Below are 21218 nucleotides of genomic sequence, written 5' to 3'. Positions count from 1 at the left end.
TACCTCTGTCTTACCTCTTCTCCTGAATTTTGAAGTTTATTGCTATTTAACCTTACTTTTGTATTACTTCCTCCTGCTATAGAGCCCAAAATACAGTACCATGAAACCTTTGAAGAAAATGAGAACAAAATTAGTTGATGCACAGTATTATTTCCAATTTTTGCCTAATGTAGAATGTACAAATTTTGTGAAAGCAGTCTCTGCAAAAAAACTGATCTTAATTATAAAACAGTATAATCTAACTGCATTAAAAACATCAATTAATTAATTTAGCTGGAAGACTACTACTAGTGGCAATAAAAACCGATGGTTCTCCATTATCCTAACCCCACTTTGAGTAACCTTATTCCTCAAAGCTATCCGAAAGCACAAATTCTACAGGTCATAGATTTAAAGTCACCTAGATCCATTATTTGATCCCTGCAATGGTATTCTTCTGAAGTTGGCACTGGGTTCCTATTTAGCAAACTACTTGAAGACAGATCCTTAAACTCAAGGAAAAGAAAGGCAGGTATGACATCCCTTCCTTCTGTTGTGTCAACTGCAGAGCTCAGCTTCCAATCACCAAACCTGCTGAGGCTGCTCTCAATCTCACTGTCTGTCATCAGTGCAGGTACTGAAGAGCAGGAGTCCCAAGAGTGAGCTCTGAGGGACCCCACTCATCACCATCCACTACCTGGACACAGAGCCATGGACTACAACTCTGGCTGTGTCCATCCAGCTGATTCCTTATCCACCGAATGGCTATTCATCCATCACATCCATCTCTCTTCAATCTGGAGATCAGCATGTCATTACAGAAATCTAAATGAGATAATATTTGTTGGTGTTCCCCTGTTGACTGTTTTTCACAAGGTGTTATTGAAATTGAGGAGATTATTTTCAGCAAATGAGCCTTAAGATCTGAAAATTTCACAGGTATTTTGACTCCTACAAGAGTCCAAGTACAAGAACTGTATATATCTAATTAAATCCTAGTCACACATTTATCCTAAGAAACTAACTAAATCCTAAGAATTCAGTTAATAACTTCTACATTAAAAAAATACCTTTCCTGTCTGCTCAACAGTTATTTCTTAACTTCAGAAAAAAAAGTTCTTCTAGACTATCTGGGCTCAAATTATAAGAATAATAATCACACTTCGCCATCTAGCGGCCCAAGATGCTGCATTCACTCTCCTGCATCAAACAAAAGGAAGTTTGAACATATACTAAAACAAATGAACTCCCAAACTTTAAAGGTTTTTTGTTTCATTTTATTTTAGATTCAGTAAGGATAAAAATTATAAACCTTTCCCTAATTAAACTATTTGAAATTTACTAATAAAACTGCAATAAAACTGCAGGTTATGAAACAACTGTTCACAGAAACATTCTTACCACTATTAACAAGCTTTGAGTTTCTACTGGGTGTATACACGATTATTTTGAAGAAGCTTGAAAAATCACTATGAAAATTTCTATCTCAAGAAAACTGCAGGTAGTGTATTTTTCATACTTCAACCTGTTTGAATCCTTTCTGGACAAGGGAAGGTGAGTAAGGTGATTTAGAACCATCAGAAGGGATTTACCAAGGGCAAATCACGGCTGAACACCATGACTGGCCTCTGTGATAAAATTACTTGATTACCAGAGGAAGAAAGAGGAGTAGACGCCATTTACTTTTTACAGTTGTGCATGGTAGGAGAAGAAAAAGCAATAGACCTAAATTGAAGCAAGGGAGACTCCAACTGGACATAGGAAAAAAATTTTTCGATGAACAAAGAAACACACTGTTGAAACACACTTTCCAGAGAAGCTCTCTCCATTCTTGGAAGTTTTCAGAACTGACTGCATAAAGCTCTGAGCAAACTGGTTTAGTCTTACAGCCAACCCTACTTCAAGCAGAAGGTTGGACAAGAGACCTCTCCTAATACCCCCTATGATCCGCATAGTCCTGTGACTCTACATGTCCAACAGAAAGTGGATTATTTCCACCTGAACTAGGCCACTTCATCACTTCATTAACAGACTTCAGTGTGGTACTTTTTTGCATCACATGATGCAATCGTCTTGCCTCTCTTCAGAGAGTAACTAGGAGTATGTCAACCCCTAAGCAAGAAAATGAGCTTTTGACAAGTGGAATAAGTATTAGACAACAGAAGCACCAAGAGACATGATGCACGAGATTAAGAAAGTCTCATGCAAATGTGAAGATCAAAACAGTGAGTCACCGAGGAAAACTGACTCACAGAGGAAAAAAAAAGGGATACTTAATTAAGTCAGAATAACATAATCCTCTCAGGAGTAAAGAAAAATGTGTTGGTATAGCACTGTGGAAATAACCTTTTCTCTTGTGTATGGTTTAGTTATTTCTTATGCAGTCATCATGCAAAACATTACCTGAATATCTGAATCAAATGGGGCTGGTTTAAATGTCATGGAGCAATGTGATCTGGAAAGTAACAGAGGAGGAGGAGGAGTTTTGGTTTTTTTCTTGTTGCTCATAGCTTCTTTGAGACTGCGATACAATGCACTTTGTTCAGCTTCAACTTGCTCAATTAAAGTTAGGGCTTCCTATTAATGAAATTAAAACAAAAGAGACAACTATTCAAATATAACAGACATATTTTTTATTTTTATGCATTATTTTCAAATTGTCATAAAAAATTTCACTGCTATGTAGAAAACTTTCAGCAGCTTTTCATATTATCCTACATCCTAAATGAGGATGAACGGTACTTTGTGTAAGCTTATATACACAGACTAATTTCAAAATTAGAGAATGCAGGGTTACCCATGAAAGAAGCATATCCAATTTTGGAAGAACCTATAGGAAAAAAGAGAGTGATCACATATAATGTTGATAAGCAATTAGTGCCAGCCAGTGGTTAACTCCAAAAAGAAACAAAAAATATATCAACTCCTATTTGGAGAGAGCTGGAAACCTAAACTGTGGAATTTCTAGAGGAGCTGTAGAAGCAGTTAGACTGAATTTTCTGTACTTCAGAAACAGAGGGAAAAAAAATAAAATCTACAAATAAAGAAAAAGGAAAATGTGGATCCAGAAAAAGTAGGGCTAAGCCATTGTTCCCTTGGTTCTCTGTAGACAGCTGAAAGCTGACTGACAGTCAGCTGTCAAAGATGTGGGGACACCCTACATTCAGTGATTAAGTGGCCATTTGGTTGCAGATCAAGGCTACATTTTTTTCTTACTTGACTGAATAGCAAATAGGTAGGTTTCTTCAGCTTGATTTCACTGCCAGTTCAAGAGAAACTTAACTTGGAAATCTAATATTAAGAACTTAGTACTCCTGTATCTTTACTTATGGTAGCTGTTCAGTGCATATCAAAGCCAAAAAGGCCAACTCACAGAGAGGAACAAGGATTACATTTTGTGTAGAGACAAGAAATGACATATTCCTACAACTAGAAATTTTATTTGAAGCCTTTTAGTTCCCTATACTGGACCAAGGATTTAGGCTGAGCTGAGTCTGAACGATAAAATGAAAAAATTATTCCAAGTTATTCGTAATTCATTGACAATCCTATAATCTTGCACCTTAACAGTTCCTTGTTTCTGTCCTCATACATTTAGAAGACACCATGGTGGGTCAGATCACAGACAGAGTGAGCCTGGAATCTCACGTCCAAAAATTATGAAAAGATTACAGGTTTATGGTGAAATGAGTGAAACAGGGAGATAAGATCAAATAGAGCCTTTTGCATGGCTAATCATTTCCACAGACCTAGCACTCCATGCCATTCCCTTACCCTTTAGATTAGGGTTGCATCCACCCTATTGGGACACATTACAGGAAGGATATAAAATAAACAACAAGATACAGAATGACTCGTTCCATCACACAACCATTCAACTTTTTCAATCAGCAGTTTGAAGCTTCATTGCTTTCTTAAATACTATACGTCTCCATGGTAAGCAGTCCTATGATACAATTTTTAATTAAAAGTATCATGGACCCATTCTTGTCTGAGGACATATTTCTGGTTAGTGCAAGGGTGGAAATGCTCCCAGGTTGAATAAAGATGGTATTGTGACTGAGAGTGGTACTGCATGACCTGTACTTCAGTAATTGTAGAACTTGAAAGATAATAAATGTAGCAGTGTTGTAAGATGAGCAAGACTAATCTTGCAGTTGAGGAAGCCAAAAAAACCAAACAACCCAAATGCTTGAAAATGTGAAAAACACATTTTATCCCTGCTTCTGTCACATGATATTGTACCTGGTATTAACTTAATCATATTAATTCAATTTTACAGCTGGTCAATGAGAACTACCAGTGTATCCAATTCTGTAAAAACATGGATGTCCAACTTAGACATATAGGACATGAAGAAAGAATTAAACAACTGTGAAAGACATAATAAAAATGCACAGCAGCTCGTTAAGCAGTTTGATGTAATTGAGTAAACACATATAACTCAGAAGCTTCCATATATGCTCAGTTTACTGCATGAGAAATGGTTATTTGTATGCTTCTCAAAATAAAATAAACTGCTGCCTATTTTGCAACATAATAAAAACAGACTTGTAGCATATTGTGCTGATTACAAGAGAAAAGACCAGAAAATGCAAGTAATTCTATATAAGACTCTACAATAAAAAAAGCAAAAGCATGAAAATCAAAGTATGGATTTTCTGTTTATTAAGTAAGCACCATCCACCTCCAGCGGGAAAATTAACTGAGCATATAATTAAATATTCCATCATAAAACAAATATCAAAAGAGATCGTGATAAGTTTGTCCAGACAAAATTAATTCTGGTATTTCCTGGCAACTATCTGCAGATATATTTTTTTCTCTACATCTTTCTTGGTGAAAAATGCACAGAAGCAAAATGTAGTGAAGGTCAGTGTAAGAGCTTGGTAAATGTTTGTTTGGGATAACCAGATACTTCTTGGGAATTGCTTGTAAATCTTCACTAGTGACTACAGGTACAACATTCATACCATATCACAACATCTGATACATTTATTATAGTCATAAATAACATATATTTTACAAATATGAAAGATATTTTTAACATAAGCATTTTCTGATCTAGTTTTTGCATTCTTCTGATGTAATAAATATATATACTATTTACCATGCTTCCGAATTCATGTCACATAAAAAAAAACCAGTTTCTAGTAACCTCTTGTTTAAAATACTCCTTTATATATTATATAATGAAAATTGCAGATTCTGATATCTGTTGTACAGGCTATAAAGAAATTTCAAGCCCTGTTGATAAGCAGGCAATTTTTATGGACAGATGCTGGCACAAAGGTCAATGGAAATACTCTCATTTATATAAAGAGACTTAAATGAACCCAGGAAGACTCTGCTTTTAGCTCCAGTAGATTTCAAAATCCAATATCTACATTTTTTTTTCAGGAAGAATAAAATAAAGTCCATGTCATCATCACCAGCTAAAGTCTTTTTAGAAGACTTGGAGATCTTGGAAAAAGAACATTGTCAAAGGTTATAGTAAGGACACCTGAATGACATTTTGGCAAGATATCGGTTCATAACTGCAAAGTCCAGGAGAAAAAGTGTAGAAGGAAAGATCTTATTTTCTCTCAGGTTTCCTGAAATTTGCATGTATGCACAAAATCTGGGGATGTGCTCTTTCCTTGTTTTAAGATCACTTTATTCTTTGAAATTTCTCAGGAAAAAAATTGACAATATAAGTTAAAAACACATGATGACCCTCAAGTTCCTTCCATTTTTCTTCTTTCCATAATAAGAAGTATTACACCTCTTAATTACAAGAACATGAAAAACTGTGCTAACAGTAAAGGTGCTCCTTATTACCTCCAGTAGCTGCCTTTGGGAAGTAGTAGTTAAGTCTTCAGGGAACTTTTGTGCAGCCTTTTGCATCAAAAAGATTGCTCTGGATAGCTTATTCCTTTTAATTTTTTTCATTATAAGTTCCTCTATAAAACAGAAATTTTAAGCCATTTATAAAACAGTGGCAATAATTTGTTAGGCTTCTAAAGTCTTAAGTAGTAAGTCTTACCTGATAAATATTGGAAATCTTCAATATTCTTCTCATGAGACTTACTGGACTTAAGACTTCTGTCAACAACTTGAGCACCTGTGTAGGAAGGGAATACTGAGTTATTTTGATAATGCTGTTGCAAAAAATTGAGTGAGAGGTTAATATATAGTTTTAAAGCTCTGCTCCATCGCACGTTCAAGTAGAATTTCTTGTACAGATCATGCCACTAAAAATATTCCACCCTCCTGCCTAACTTAACACCACAGGAAAAGAGAGGTTTTGTTTGATGACAGGGAGCAGGGCACAGTGTAGCTCTGCAGCAGCAAACTAATACTAATAGTTTTTTTCAAAAGCCATTTGGCAAGAGTGGAGTCTGCCAACTGGAAAGATACAGAGACAACTTCACAGGAGTAGAAGTTCACATTACTAAGAGCACTGAATAAAATATTCAAGTCATTCTCTAGAGAGAAAATTAGCATAACGGAAAAAAAAATCTACAGAACATCCCCCAATTTTTCTTCATTGGCATTATAAAAGTTAACATTATAACTGAAATACAACAGCCAACTGTCTAGGAATGAAATCCATTAGTTGCAGCAAGTTTAACTCCCATTGGTTGAGTAGAGGTTGAAGACTAGTATAACATAAATCTAAATTCTGCAAATTCAGTACATCATTTCTGTCTATATGTGGCATACAAACTGCCCAACATCAGCTCCTCTCCAGAATGCAGATACTCCTTTATTTCTTAGTACTATAGAATATATTAGCAAAAATACTCTAATCAAGTTATGAAGATTATTTAACTTTACTGAAACCTACCTTGTGTAATTTTAAGAAGTTTCACTGCTACTCGATGTTGGGCCTGAATGAGGTCCACGTGTAAATCTGTTACAAAACCATTATCTGCTCCTGTTTTATCATCACCACATCCCAAAATAGAATTCAAACTCTGATCATTGGAATACACCTAATAAATAGGAAGTGGCAATTAAGCAAAAGTAAACTTCCACTACTTAACTTTCTGCATTTTTTCTTGATATTGACATTGTTTCAGTAAACTGACAAACACTGAAATTCACCATATTTGTGTAATACACAGTCAATCAAGAAAGCATGGAAGGAAGGAGAGTGACCAGACAGAGAGAGCATGGATAATGGACAAAGAGAACTAGACAAAATCTGAGAATCAATAGAAAACTGGATCAATAATAAAGATGAAACTGCAAAAACTATATTTTATTGTGTTACCAATCCACAAAACAAATATCATATTGATATAGAATGAAAATATTTAGAAAATCTGAACTTGCATCACAAGCAAAAATTTATTTTAATAATAAACAGTTGCAAGTAATAAATATGAACAGGATTTCTGCTCTTATTTTATATAAGAAATCTATATATTATAATTATTACAAATGAAAATGTTAAAGAAAGCCTAAAGGAGTTAATTATCGAAAGAGAAAAATGCTCTTTCAACTTCTGCTGGCTTTGGCTTAGGCAGAGTTCGTTTTCTTCATAGTAGCTGGTAGGGAGCAGTGGATTGGATTTGTGTTGGATATAGTGTTGATAGTGCCAAGGATGTTTTCATTACTGATGAGCAGAGCTCACACAGCATCAAGGCTGTGACAGCACTGCTTCTCACACCACCCCACCAGAGAGGAGACTGAGGAGGCACAAGGAGTTGGGAGCAGGCACAACCAGGGCAGGTGATCCCACTGACCAAAAGGATATTCCAGCCCATACAACATCATGGTCAGTACATAAACCTCGGGGAAGGAGGAAGGGATGGATGTTTGAGTGATAGATTGCCCAAGTCACCCAAGCTACATGTGATGGGGACCCCTGGAGCTGGCTGGACACCTGCCTGCCTGTAGGAAGTGGTTAATTAATTCCTTGTTCTGCTTTGCCTGTGTGCACAGCTTTTGCTTTCCCCACTAAACTGTCCTTATGTCAACCCATGAGTTTTCTGGCTTTTATCTTTCCCCCAAGACACTGGGAGGGACTGGGTGAGCAGCTGCGTGGGGTTCAATTGCCAGCTGGGGTTAAACCACAACACTAATACACAGAGATATATTTTTGGTATTTTTCTCTTACATGGGTCGTGAAGATGAGGTACATTTGGTAGTGCTAAGATTTCTAAGTATGAAGAAAATATGAGGTTTGTGTCATCAAAATACAATATATTACTGATAGATTTTGTTGCAGTGCAGCTTTTTGTAAACTTTACCTTTGTACAGCAGTGGTCAAATATCGACTTTCCATCTGGTAAAAGGGTCATTAACCGAGATGTGTTCATGCCACTAATTGCTTTTTCAAGAACTTCATAAGCAATTTGTAATTGTTCTGTAGGCATTTTCTGAAATGAAAACCCATATAAAAAACATTTCCTTAGATAACATTAAAAACTATAATATAGACTATCAAAATAATGTGCACTTTTTTTAGGTGTTTAAGTTTAAAACTGTCAGATAATCTTTACATAGGTACTGCTCCCCTTAGTTTAATATACTAATATCAATGTTTTAAATGTCCAGTAGGACTGATTTTCCTTCAGCTCAAAAAAAAAAATTACTCCGAGTTAGCTTATAGCCAAATGAAATTGAACTTAAAGAATTCAATTGAAAACATAGTATTTGCAGTTTTTCTATATTCCATTAAACACTATTAAGAAAATATAGTTTTTTCAGGAAACACTACCTTTAAGTAGACTGTCATTGAACTAAATCTTGTCCTTGTGTGTAAGCATTAAGACATATGACTGACAACATTCCTGAATCCTCAGGCTAATGCATATCATTCATCCTTAACGTGCTTTAGCAAGTCATTTGATTGGACAATTCTACAAAGTGCTGAACAAAGCACTCAGGATGTTTCATCTATTCCACATGATTCTTACAAAAGAAGGAAGCAAAAACACAACCCAAAATATTTTCCTAAATTAAGCAAGGACTAAAACTTCTATCATCTTAAAAAAATGTACCAATAAAACATTTAAGGCTGGTACTACAGATTGGCATTAAAAAACGGTATACAGGGGAAATCACTATGCTTATGCGGTAAAAAAAAACTTTCAAATACAATCTCTTCCAGAAAAACAATTGATAAAAAAGACTCATAAAAAATTTTCAAATTTTATTTCATTTGAAAAAATATCTTTGTTTTCCTCCTGTGCACTATTAGGATTGTGTGAAACATTTCATCTTTGTAAAACTAAATTAAAAATCGTATGAAAAGCTTCAAAAAGAAGTATTCTTATTCTATTCAAAATAATGTATCAATGAAGATAAATTGTATGTTACCATCAGTATTTCAGGCATATCACAGGTTTCATCTTGTGAAAGAGAAGCACTTCCTCCTTTTTTATAGGAAGAAAAGAAGAAGTGAAAATCAAACAAATCCAGAAAATTTTAGTACCATTTGACCAGCTCTACTACTAATTTCGGAGTCTAGCAATAATTCTGTTCTTCAGTGTTTGATTATGAGAGGTAATGATACTGTTTCTTGAAGAACTTTCCAGGGCTTAGACACACATTGATGTATGTACAGTTATACTAATACAGGATACTATTAGCCAATAATGCTGTATTTTAAAGGTACCATATATTTCATATCCATGTCATATCCAAACTAATGAAACTAGGACTCATCTTGTAGTTCCTAATATTTTTGTAGCATTCAGATCAATTCTCCATTTTGAAATCAATTCAAACCAATTATTATCTAATTCACAGTTAATTTCACTTATTGAAGAATTTTTAAGAATAAGAGGTCATATTATTAGGATAGATATTACTTAATATTTCTTCAAGTAGTATTATCACCCTTTTAAAGTTCGCTTTGATTGTTTAAATTACTTTCATTTATGAAGAATGCATCCAAACTTATAGTTTCTCTCTTCAAAACAAGAGAAAACAATTTTTTAGTCCTTGGTTAAACCCTCTCATTTAATTACTTTGCTGAAATAAATTATTTTTTTACCCTTTTAGAGGAACAACCTTCTAGTCACTCCTTGTGTCACTTTTGCATATTGCTTTTGCTTGTTCACTGTCTTTTCATAAAAAAGAAAACTTGTATTCACTCAGTATTCATTCAGTAAATAGGTTCTTTTCAGCACAAGCATGTGCTTGACTGTCAGCCTGTTCTGACCTATCTATTCAGCTTCTTTTTCCTCCAAATAGATGTATTCAAACTGAATGAAAAAGGAGGGGTGCTACAATGAGGACTCATTTAGTCTCCCTGAGAACCTTATGATTTTCATAACACCATCAAAAACAATACCTATTCTACCTTAATAATAAATAGTAATTTCTCAAAATTTTTTTATTTCCAAAAGTGCCAAACTATTATAATTTATTTCTGCTTCTAGATATGATCTAATAAGATCCTTAACATTTACTCTCTAGTTACTGTAAGACATTTATGAGATTTATTATTCATATTCCAAAATACAAAACAGAAATCTTTTAAAGTATGTCTAAAAATTCATATTTTACAGTATCAGGTTTTGGAAGGAAATTTGTTTAATGTGATTGTGATAGCATATCCCAATAATGTCAGCCAAGTTCAGCTTCAAAAACAATTGAATTACTATACAAAACTCACGAATATATAGAGAAGAAAACCAAACTGATGACTCAATAAATGCAGAAGCTTCAGTATGATCTCAATATTTTTCCCTTTTGTTTGGCCTGCAACTAATCAACCAGCGTTTGAAGGCTCCAAGTGAGCCACAGCACATACTGCCTTTTGCCTAGCCCTTATTCAGGGAACATAGTAGTGACCTGAGGCTACTCTGAAGGGGCTAAGAGACATGTAAAAGACCTGTGAGGAGAGCGAGTAATAAGAGATATATAATTCAAAAAGGGGCTACTTCAGTAGAAATGGAAATATAAAGAAAGAAATCATAAATCCTTGGAAAAACAGGTTTCATTTGCTCCAATAATGGGTGAAATTTTGTGTGAAAAACACTGTCCCTCTACTCTCAACAATCTCTTTACAATATCTTTTGAATATGTATGTTAGTCAGTTTTCAGGTCAGAAAAGTTTCAATCTTAAAAGTCATTCTTGAAAGAAAATTTTGTTTTTCTTGAAAGCTTTACCTTCTTTTTCCTTAGATTCACTTGTAGATTCAGCTACATTTTCCAGTATTGCCGCTAGACATAAGGTTATCTCTGCAAACATCACATTGGTGTCTGCTATGTTGCTCTTCTCAATTATTTCATTCATCATCCAGAGTATATGAACCCACTAAAAATGAGGAAACAGTAGAAAAAGAATCAAGACAGAGATAAATCAAATTTTTGGAAGACTGTGATGTATTATAGAGGTAGACAGGGTTTTGCACTCAAAATTGTTTAAAAATATTCACAAGCATTCACACAACTCCACTCCTGGATCTGGCTTCTCTTTTAAACGTCACCAGACTAAGATGCTGAATTTACAGTGCTCCATAGCCCCAGTTTCTTCAGATGGCAGACCTTTTTTATTTTAGAATATTATTATTCCTGCCATTCCTTTTGGAAAGTTTTATGAATGTTCTGCAGTCATAACTTTTATACCTTGCTCTAGTGCAGTAAGCCTCCCAGTAGATTTGATTACGTGCCTCTCATTTTTCTCCGTATCTTCCCACTTAGAATAAAAGAGACCAAAGTGCTACTGTTGTACATACAGACGAATATAACTGTATACCATCTTCTGGGGAACCTCAGAACAATTTTACTATGTAGAGTCACAAATTTAACTCCTCCAGAAACTGGTTGGTTAGCACCAAGTGGCAGCCCAGAGAGCCCATTTCACCAAGAGCCTCTCAGCCACAGGACAAATGCAAGGTGAGGCTGTGACTCTATCCAGCGAGCTCAATGCCATTCTGCTACTGACTCCCATTTCCCTTGTCTTAAGTTGTAAGGGTTTTTTGCCACTTTGTTCAACTGACCTAGGGAACTTTCTTGAAATACATTGATAGTTTCTGCCACAACATCTCAAATTCTTCTTCTTCTTACATCCTGCTCAAATGTTTTCACAAATTTAGCTTCTTACCAAAGTGGCCCACTGGCAGACAGTGGGCTACTTTACTGCAAAAAGACTAAGAGAATATTTTGGTACTGGTGTATGTGAGCACAGTGTGTTCAAAGTGTATATATAATTCATATTTTTGAAGAAGATTTATCCACATTTTACCATAAGAAAAGGTACTTAGACTGGATACCAGTATTTCATTGCTGTTAGTGTAACAGACTGCATTCACATTAAGAGAAATACATTATAATGAAGGAGTACTTGGTAAGCTCGGTGCATATATTCTAAGCAGTCATTTCCACTCATTTGGATTTGCTGAAGTTCTGTTTTACACTTCTGCCACAAACACATTACTACATTAACAAGCATTTCTTTGTCAGGATGGATTTTCTGGAAAGATAAAACAATATAATTGTAGAATTAGGGTAGGCATATAAACACACAAATAACCCAGTCCATAAACAGTCTCAACATTTTTCAACACAAGTAAATAAAATATGTCACTTTCTTATAAAGGATGACAACATTTTGAAAGCTTTAGAAATACTTTTAAAAAATAATTTCTGATACACCCCCCAAGATTTTCTTCTCTCAATAATATAAGAGGGGTTTTTTTTATTGTCAAGCTCTTAAAATAAAACGGACAGGGAATTCAGTGAGATGAAAATTACATGAGAGAGAAAATTAACTACATTGCTGAAATCAATAGATTCTGGAGAAACTTTATTTTTATTAAAATATTTAAATATCTGAAGAAGGAAATCTAAATTAATAGTTTTATTTTGCTTGACAGAGTACTTCCATGGGCTGTTGGTGCGTTTAAGATGATGAATCATTGAAAAATAAACAACTAGAAAAAAATTTGGAAATATCTATCAAGTGAAAGAAATGTTAAACCCTATCTGCATCTTGCAAAGAGAATAATTAACAAATTCAAAATTTTAGTTGGTTAACCTCCTGATTAATACATTTTAAAAGGCAAGAGTCCATTTATATGTTAAACACATTCTGAACAGTAAGATCAGTACACATCTCTATCACCAGTTATAGCAGAGCTGAATTAGTATCTCCAGTGCAATGAAACCTGATATATCCACACTATCTATACTCTCATATATGTTTGAGCATAAGATTTATGGGATACTGATAATGAAACTGGGGGGACAAAGAAATGGAAAAAACATAAATCAAAAATTTTTTTGCCAATGGTTTGGTGGCAGCAAGCTGCAAATGTGCGTCAGCTATATATCATGTAACTTCACCATCAGTGAATGCTCTGTTAATCAGGGGCAAATTTGTCTTTCTTCTCTGGACAGAAGATCAGGAAGATTTGCAGGAAAATGTAGAATAACCAGTACAGTTTAAATCCAGGTAACTGCCTCCATATAGAGGTCACATTAAAAACCGATAAATCATGCTATCTAAAGGTATCTGTGGGGTACCTCACAGTCAAGATACTTTTAATAAATATACTACACCAAAGCTAAAAATGTCTGTGCTCCAGTTACATCCAAATTGTGGCAATATTCAAATTATATCTAAAATAAATTTTACAGTTAAGATATATGCCATGTTATCAGAGCAGGCTTTTTCTAAGGAAAAATTTTTGTTAGTCTTTTGGATCACAAACCATTTTAACGTAAGTGCTAGTAGTGGAGACATTGCACTATAATTTCTTCCCTCCTGAGTACCACACTGAGGGGGAAATCTCAGTTTGAGCAAGTAAAAGTGGTTACACTGGGAATAAATCATCAGATACATAATGGGATTATTTCTACAGTAGAGACTTCAGCACAGAGTCCCAGTCTCATTTGTTTTGTTGTTGCTGCTGCTTGTTTCAGTTTTTTGCAGTGAGAATTTACCCTAAATTGCAGACATAGTGCTATTAAAAAGGCATTATCATTCCTTAGGGTAACTGCCCTCATTTCTATAAATATTGCAGAAGAGTTTTCCACAGCTGAGCATATTTGCCCACCTAAATCTAACATATGTAAAGAAATTCGATCTCTGCTTGATTAGTTGAAACATGCAATCAGCCTATGGTCTTCCAAATAGATTTAATATCTAATAAACATTTTTAAAGTAACTGATTACAGAGCATTTTTTAAAAATGAAACTATTTTTAAAATCACAAACTGATAACATTCATAAGTACATTTTTCACTTTTTATATTCTTGCAATTTGTTAGTCATGCAACTGATTCCTTTGATCTTCAATTATATGTATTCATTACAGATTATGTGATACTTTGAGAAGAAATGTCTCAAATTCTGTTGTTACCTGGTCAGATGTGGAGACACAGGAAAACACGGTTGTTGCCAGAATCATAAGATCATGAAAAGGATCTCCAGGCTTTAAGGATTCCTCTACATTCAACATTTATAAAAAAGGGGGGAAAGGAAAGGCAAGATATTTTACCTAATTTAAAACCAAAGTTTGAAAATATCTGAGTCAACTGATTTACTAATATAAGCCAGCAGATAACATGGTCTAAGAAACAATAAATTCAGAGGGGAAGAGATAACTCCAAGTTCATTCACTTCTTGAAAAGTGACCATTTCTATTTTTAGGAAATAAAAAATTTTCAAGATATATTCAGGTTTTCAGTTGTCATAGAATTAAACTGAAGTTGCTCTAACAAGTTTTTCTTGCTTCTATGTAAAGAAATTTTGCAAAAATTAAGTGTAAGAACAGACAAAAAAACCCTCAAAAATCTGTTTCACTTCTCCCTGAAAACTTGTCTGAAAACATTCAATCATTTTGCATCTTTGCTTATAACTTGATGCATGTTTAAGATACATCATGCATTTCCCACTTAAGGGAAATCATATAAAGCCATATTTTGAAAATGAAAACTGGAAAAAAATAAGTGGCATTTTCTCAATTACTACTTTTTATTATAGACTGTGTATGAACCATATCACATAGTCTTGAAATAATTAAAAAAAACTCTTGCTGCAAAAATATTCAAAATTCAAACACAACTATAACTGAACAACACTCACTTTTAATTGTCTCTGTCTTTCCAGAACTTCGACGTGTGCTGGTTGCTTTGCTATTGTAATCACTAATAGAAAAACTACGTTCAAATTTTCCTGGGAATACTAAAGGTTGCATCAACGTAAGGAGTTTGAGTTCTATTTCAGCCTTCTTCCATGTTGGGTCATCTTGAGCCTAATTGAAAGGAAGAAAACCACAGAAATTGGTCTTTAAAATATTCATTTTGAATACTCCTTACCCTCATAGGAAAAGATTAAATAAAGAACATCTCAATCACATCCAGATTACCTGAAGGAAATTATCAACAAATTCAAGAGCAGAATAAAACACGTTCCACTCTTCATAGCTGAAAGCTAGTTTTACAAATTTCACAGCAGCATCTCCAGACACCCCTTTTTCTCCTGCAGTGATGACAAAAATATTTTCTCTGTTTTATAAATATGTATTCAGAAGTTTATTGAAAGTTTAATTTAATTTATTTTCATAATTTGGGTAATGATAAATACAAAGATAAATCTCCATGCATTTTTGAACAGCCAGCGTAACATTGAAGGATGTTTTAATAACTTTAAAAGAAACAATAGCTTTATCTTTTCACAGTAATGTCTACGTTTACAGGTTGCTTTAATGATGGATCTGCAACCATAGAAGCATAAAGGTTTGAAAAGACCTCCAAGATCATAAAATCCAAAATTTAACAAATATCACCATGCCCACTTCACTATATCAGTGTCCATTCAAAAGTTCTACAATTATTCATATTAACATACCTGTGTAGAGAACACCAAGGATCTAGTCCTTGCGGAAGAGCTTATCAGCCTGTACAGTCCCTCACTATCCAAAATTTGCTTTAAAAATTGCATAGAAACACATACAATTTCTTTCAAGACAGGCAAACATTTCTGATTACTGTGTCATAAAATTATCATATACACATAGCGAGCCTATTTTCTTACTTTTCAAGTTTATCCTGACCACAGTAAGGCAGAAAATAGACTTCCTGGTCCATGGAGCTCTCAGCAAGTGTTTTAGCTAATAAATTCAGCACTGTTGTGCAGTCCTAACAATATGCCACAGTCACTGTCATGAGTTGGAAAGGGCCCACAAGTTGGATCACCAAAGTCCAGCTCCTGGCCCTGCACAGAACCACTCCAAGAGGACACCATTTTGCAGACTCTTTATGTATAGAACGGTTACTAATACGAAAATTAATTCTGCCTACTGAGCATTTATAACACTGGGTAAAAAAATCCTTTGAAATTCAAAGCCAGCTTACCTGTTAGCATCAACTGCAGAAGACTAGATGATGGATTAATTATACCAAACTGACTGGTGTCATTGGTCTCTCTACCTGCAACACAGACAACTTACGAAATCAATTTATAATCTATTTGACTTTTTACCTTCTAATTAGCCAGTAATCATACCAAGAAAAATATCATTCTGGAGTGTACTTAGTCTCTATACATCCTTTTTATTGGCAAAAATGCCTGTGTATCCAGGACTATATTCAGCCCAGACCCCAGCAAAAAAAGGTGTGGAAGTAACCACCAAGTCCAGTGTTTTTCTCAAGTTTTCACATCTAACTTTGAATGGATTTTTTTTTTAATAGAATACATCAAGCACCATGGTATTTTGACATTGCCTTGACCCCATCCAGCTGCTCTCTCATTTGTGCTTCACAACAGGACAGGGAGGAAAAATATCGATGGAAAGCTCATGGTCTGGATAACCTCAATAAAGAAAACAAAGCTGTGACCGCAAACAAACTAGAAAAGGGAATTTATTCACTCTTTCCCGTAAGTGGGCAGACTCCCAGTCACCTTCTGGTAAGCAAGGCGTCAGGACATGTCGCAGTTGCTTGGAAAATCCCCCTATCCTCTCCCTTAGCCACAGGTGCTGCTGCTGAACTGGATGGGTTTTGGTGTGGATTAGCTGTTCGGGGAGTTCAGGTCAGCTGTGCCAGCTATGTCCTCTCCCAGCCTCCTGCCCACCCTCAGCCTGGTGGCTTTCGGGGAAAGAAGGGTTGGAGAGACAGCCTTGAGGCTGTGCAAGAAATGCTTAGCAGTAGTAAAAACATAGGCGTGTTAACAACATTGTTTCAGCCATAAATACATGGCACAGTAAATCCTGGAAAGGCTGCTACAAAGTTAACTAAGAAAATACATGCATAAACTGCTGCAGATTTTTACTGATAATACTAGACCATGGACACAAGCAGAGATTTTTATCTTCTATTATATAAAGATAAGAAAAACAATCTGCTTTTACAGGTGGCATTGTTATAAATTAAATACATACCTTCAAGCACTTTTTTCTTTTTTTTAAATAGGAAAAAAATAAAATTGAGGGCCAGGCCCCTCACCAACACTATTTTTGCTTCTTAAACTGTTACCTGAGAGGATTTCGAGGCCCGCAGAAAAAAGCTCAGAAGTGACACCACGAATTTCAGTTTCATCAGGAACAGGAGGACGAGGGGGAAACAGATTCCTGCTCCTATCAGACAGTGCTTCCAGGATGGCGAGGAACTGAGCTGCAGCACCATCAAACATTTTCACCAGCAGCCGCTCAGTAGTGGTGCGAGGCCATGACAGCTACGTAAGAAAAGGTAAGTTAAGCCTTGTGACACCTTAACCAACTTGCAATAAAGCAAGATTTTTTTCAAAATATTTCTCTATCAGAAAGTAACTACATGTTCAAAACAGAAAATAAAGTACTGGAAAGCATATTGCTGTTATTATTGTCATGCTTCAAAGGCAGAGCAAAGCCTCATGCTAAGCAGGTACAGTACTTAGGAAGACTAATCATAACCAGACACACTGCTGCATGGTATTTTACTTCAAAAATAGTACAATAGAAATTATGAGGGGGAGTGTTAAGGCCATGTAGTTTAAAGCCATGCAGATCTTTCCTGATAATTTTCTACAGTAATAATTAGTAACATCTTCCCTACTTTCAAGCTTGTTCTGAGTTTTATTAATAAATTCTGTTAATTATGAAATTGAAAATATAAAACTTTCAGCTTGTGTATAGCACCATATGTATTTAGAAGAATTATGGTTTCATCACATGACAGTAGTAAAGGAAGAGAAGGATTATATGAAATGTTAGACTTACATTTACTGCTTTTCTCGGGTTAACTTTTGGCTCAGGTCGAAAGCTGTTCGACTTTCTTCTGGATTCATATACTGCTCTCTTGAAAATCATTACTGACATCTGGCACAAAGAAAAAAGTAAATCAATATCTATGTTATATGTTCTGTTCATAGAGATCATAACTACTCTACCTTTTTAGAATGACTTGCAAGATAATACCTTTAAAGTGGCCTCTTTAAAAATCTTTTTTGTCTCTGTATTTTCCAGAGAACTGATATCTTCTAATTGCTTCAGTTCATCAATTTTAATCAAACCACGGCGAGCAAATATCTGTCCAAAGAATTAAAAAAAATAAAAATATGTACTCCATGTTCATATCCTGTATGTTTATATCTAATTTTAGAATAATATCATCCCTGAATTTATACAACTGCAAAAAGCTGCAATGAAAGTCAGCTCCTGAACAATTGAAAAGGAAATCAAAACCTTTGCAAAGTACATTTTGTATATATGCGTGGGACCTGGCCAGTGTTTAATGCTAGAAGTCTGTGACTGTGAGTATATTACAAAGTGCTATTGCATTTGAGCTGATTACACATTAACTTGTGGAAACACATCTCCACTTTGCAGTAAATTTTGGAATATGGACAGAACACTAAATACATATGATCTGACAATAAGTAAGAATATTTAAATAAATATTTCCCATTTGATTGCATCTGAAATGCTACATAAGGTAAATCAGAATACCTCCCCATGAATGCTGGCTTGACAATCAAAATAACACTGAGAAACTGCCGTATATAGGGTGGCTCTCCATGTCAAATAATGCACAGATAAGAGTGGAATAGATGATTCCATGCATATGCTGGCCCACAGCAAGTATTCCAGGACCTGTATGGAAGAAATCTAATTTAAAAATGAATGCATTTTAACCTACATAAGCATGCTGCCTATTACTAAAGGACAGATATAAAAAACTTATCCTCACCTGGTAGGACAAATTGAAAGAGTGTAGAAAAATCACAGAAATTTTGTTACTTTTTAACGTTTTATAAACTAAAAAGCATTCCACCTACATAGTATTGGTTTTATCCATCTTAAACTGTGGTCAAGCACTATTTTAGCCTCCAAGCTATCTTAACCACTCCAGTTCACTATAGTCTTGCCACCAGACAAAGATCCTGCCCTTCTCTCTCATCTGCTCTTGAGAGTTATCCCTCCCTTTTCTGGCAGCTCTAGTGATCAGTTTTCAACAGGATCAGTAACTTATCTGAGATGCAATGGAGTCTGTCTCTAATGGTGAAAACTTGTGCTTAATTTATACCCATGGAAGTCTTGGCTCCTAACTTGCAGGGTAACATAGTCATTGCAGCAGTCTAATTTTAATAATTAGTCCTTCTCGACTGTATCTGTATCTTCCACTTACTGTTTTCTTGGGCCAGCTGCTCCCTGAGGTACATAAAATGTGCAGAACCTTTGTCCTAAATTAAGCCAATATACAAATTTTCTTTTGGTCTGAATTTCAAGAATCGGAAATACTCATGACTAATTCCTCTGTTTCCTGTATAGTGGACGCCTGAGTATACTAAAGGAGGTGCTAAATCACTTCTGGTTTTAACAGGAGATTCAAATAGATTTTTTTTTTAATAGAAGATTCAAAAAGAAGATAAAAAATCTTTCCTGCTCAGTGAAAGATTAATTAAAAAAACACATAAGAAAATATATTGTATTAAGGCTGATTCAAATTCTGTTCAAGTTGTAGGAGAAAAGAGAAAGCTAAGACAAACAAAAATTACATTCAGAAAAAAAAAGTTGGGGGGAAGGCCAGGTTGTTTTTATCAAGTATTCACAACTAAAACCCTAGCCACCAGGTGTCAGCACATTTCCACATTTTAAGAAACAAAAGACCATTCCTTGAACATACATAGATGTCCAAAACAAAGCACCTGGAATCCTCTGAAACAGAATAACATATGGCAGCTCAATGTCCAGCAGACATTACACTGGGCTCCATTCCACAGCTGAGGAAGGAGCAGACTCAGGAGGGCATGAAGGCTTAGAAATCAACCACTTTGAAACACAGACATTTTATTTCCTTGTGAAAAAGTACTACTATTGGCAACGACAGTGAAATTGAAAAGTCAGGGTACAGTGTTATACAAAACTCAGGTGCATTTTCTAAACTTCTGCAAATTTTACAACCCTTTCTATTTATTTTGCTGTACCTTAGCAGACTCACCCACCACCATCAAATGTCTGCATATGGTGTAAATATGGATAGTACCTGCAAAGATAAATTACAATAAACAAACAGGTAAGTTCTATAATCCTACGTGAAATTTGCTATGCTAAGAAACTCAATCTTTTTCTTATTATCCGGGTTGTTACTTCCAGAGAAGAACAATTTAATGACTTTTCATTAAACAAATGAAAAACTAATGATTGTTCTGTAGCACCTTCTAATTAGAAACAATGAAACCATTAAATTCTTCTGCAATATTACTTTCAAAAGTATCTACATAGTGAAGCATGAGAATGAAATCCTAAAAATTTACTGAATCAAATTTTTACTCAGTAACTGCTAGAGAGACAAAGCTTACTTTCATCTCCGAATGCCAGGCCCTTTAAAACAAAATACCACCTCTCCTCACAGACTTCATCTTACATGATTTTTTTAGCCCATCATAGCAATGTCCTGGCAGACACCACCACTATTATGTGATATTAAGTATGATAAGTGACATGAAGAAAATTGAAAGCTAGTAGTTTCCAAGAGCATCAAAATGACTTAGAAATAAAAACCTGTCAAAAATGTATTTGACTTAATCAATGTCATAAAATTTTTAAAAACCAGTCTTAGAAGTATAAAAGACACTGCAGTTCTGGGAGACAAAAAAAAAAGCCTATTCTTCCATCTGTATGAATGTTCAAAAAGGGACACCTGTGGCAGCAGGAGGCATCACAATGTCAACTGTCATAGCCAGAAGGGTGTTATTATCCCAATAAGCTCAAATGGAGGAAGTATTAGGAAGATTTCTTTTTATCAGTCAAATGTGTAATGAGGCACAAAATCTATTGTCTGAAATTGCAGAAAAATACTCAGGAACTAGG

The 21218-nt window shown here is 34.9% G+C and overlaps 1 protein-coding gene across 1 annotated transcript in view; it reads right to left on the bottom strand.

Annotated features, from left to right (window-relative positions):
- CFAP54 (cilia and flagella associated protein 54) overlaps nucleotides 1-21218 on the bottom strand; it is a 102449-nt gene that overhangs the window by 68680 nt on the left and 12551 nt on the right. The window contains exons 5-22 of the mRNA XM_088166104.1: nucleotides 20333-20391; nucleotides 18855-18998; nucleotides 18324-18434; nucleotides 18126-18224; nucleotides 17404-17602; nucleotides 16285-16359; nucleotides 15297-15409; nucleotides 15014-15182; nucleotides 14289-14374; nucleotides 12269-12397; nucleotides 11092-11239; nucleotides 9292-9347; nucleotides 8220-8348; nucleotides 6809-6956; nucleotides 6005-6082; nucleotides 5800-5921; nucleotides 2383-2556; nucleotides 15-107 (exon numbers count right to left, since the gene is read on the bottom strand). Coding sequence (XP_088022230.1) covers nucleotides 15-107; nucleotides 2383-2556; nucleotides 5800-5921; nucleotides 6005-6082; nucleotides 6809-6956; nucleotides 8220-8348; nucleotides 9292-9347; nucleotides 11092-11239; nucleotides 12269-12397; nucleotides 14289-14374; nucleotides 15014-15182; nucleotides 15297-15409; nucleotides 16285-16359; nucleotides 17404-17602; nucleotides 18126-18224; nucleotides 18324-18434; nucleotides 18855-18998; nucleotides 20333-20391 — 2132 coding nt within the window. The remainder of the gene's footprint in view (nucleotides 1-14; nucleotides 108-2382; nucleotides 2557-5799; nucleotides 5922-6004; nucleotides 6083-6808; nucleotides 6957-8219; nucleotides 8349-9291; nucleotides 9348-11091; nucleotides 11240-12268; nucleotides 12398-14288; nucleotides 14375-15013; nucleotides 15183-15296; nucleotides 15410-16284; nucleotides 16360-17403; nucleotides 17603-18125; nucleotides 18225-18323; nucleotides 18435-18854; nucleotides 18999-20332; nucleotides 20392-21218) is intronic.

Source organism: Sturnus vulgaris, chromosome 5, assembly GCF_052056855.1.
Source record: "Sturnus vulgaris isolate bStuVul1 chromosome 5, bStuVul1.hap1, whole genome shotgun sequence".
Taxonomy (NCBI): Eukaryota; Metazoa; Chordata; class Aves; order Passeriformes; family Sturnidae; genus Sturnus; species Sturnus vulgaris.
The sequence above is the reverse complement of the archived record's forward strand: the minus strand, read 5'-3'. Positions and strand labels throughout refer to the sequence as shown.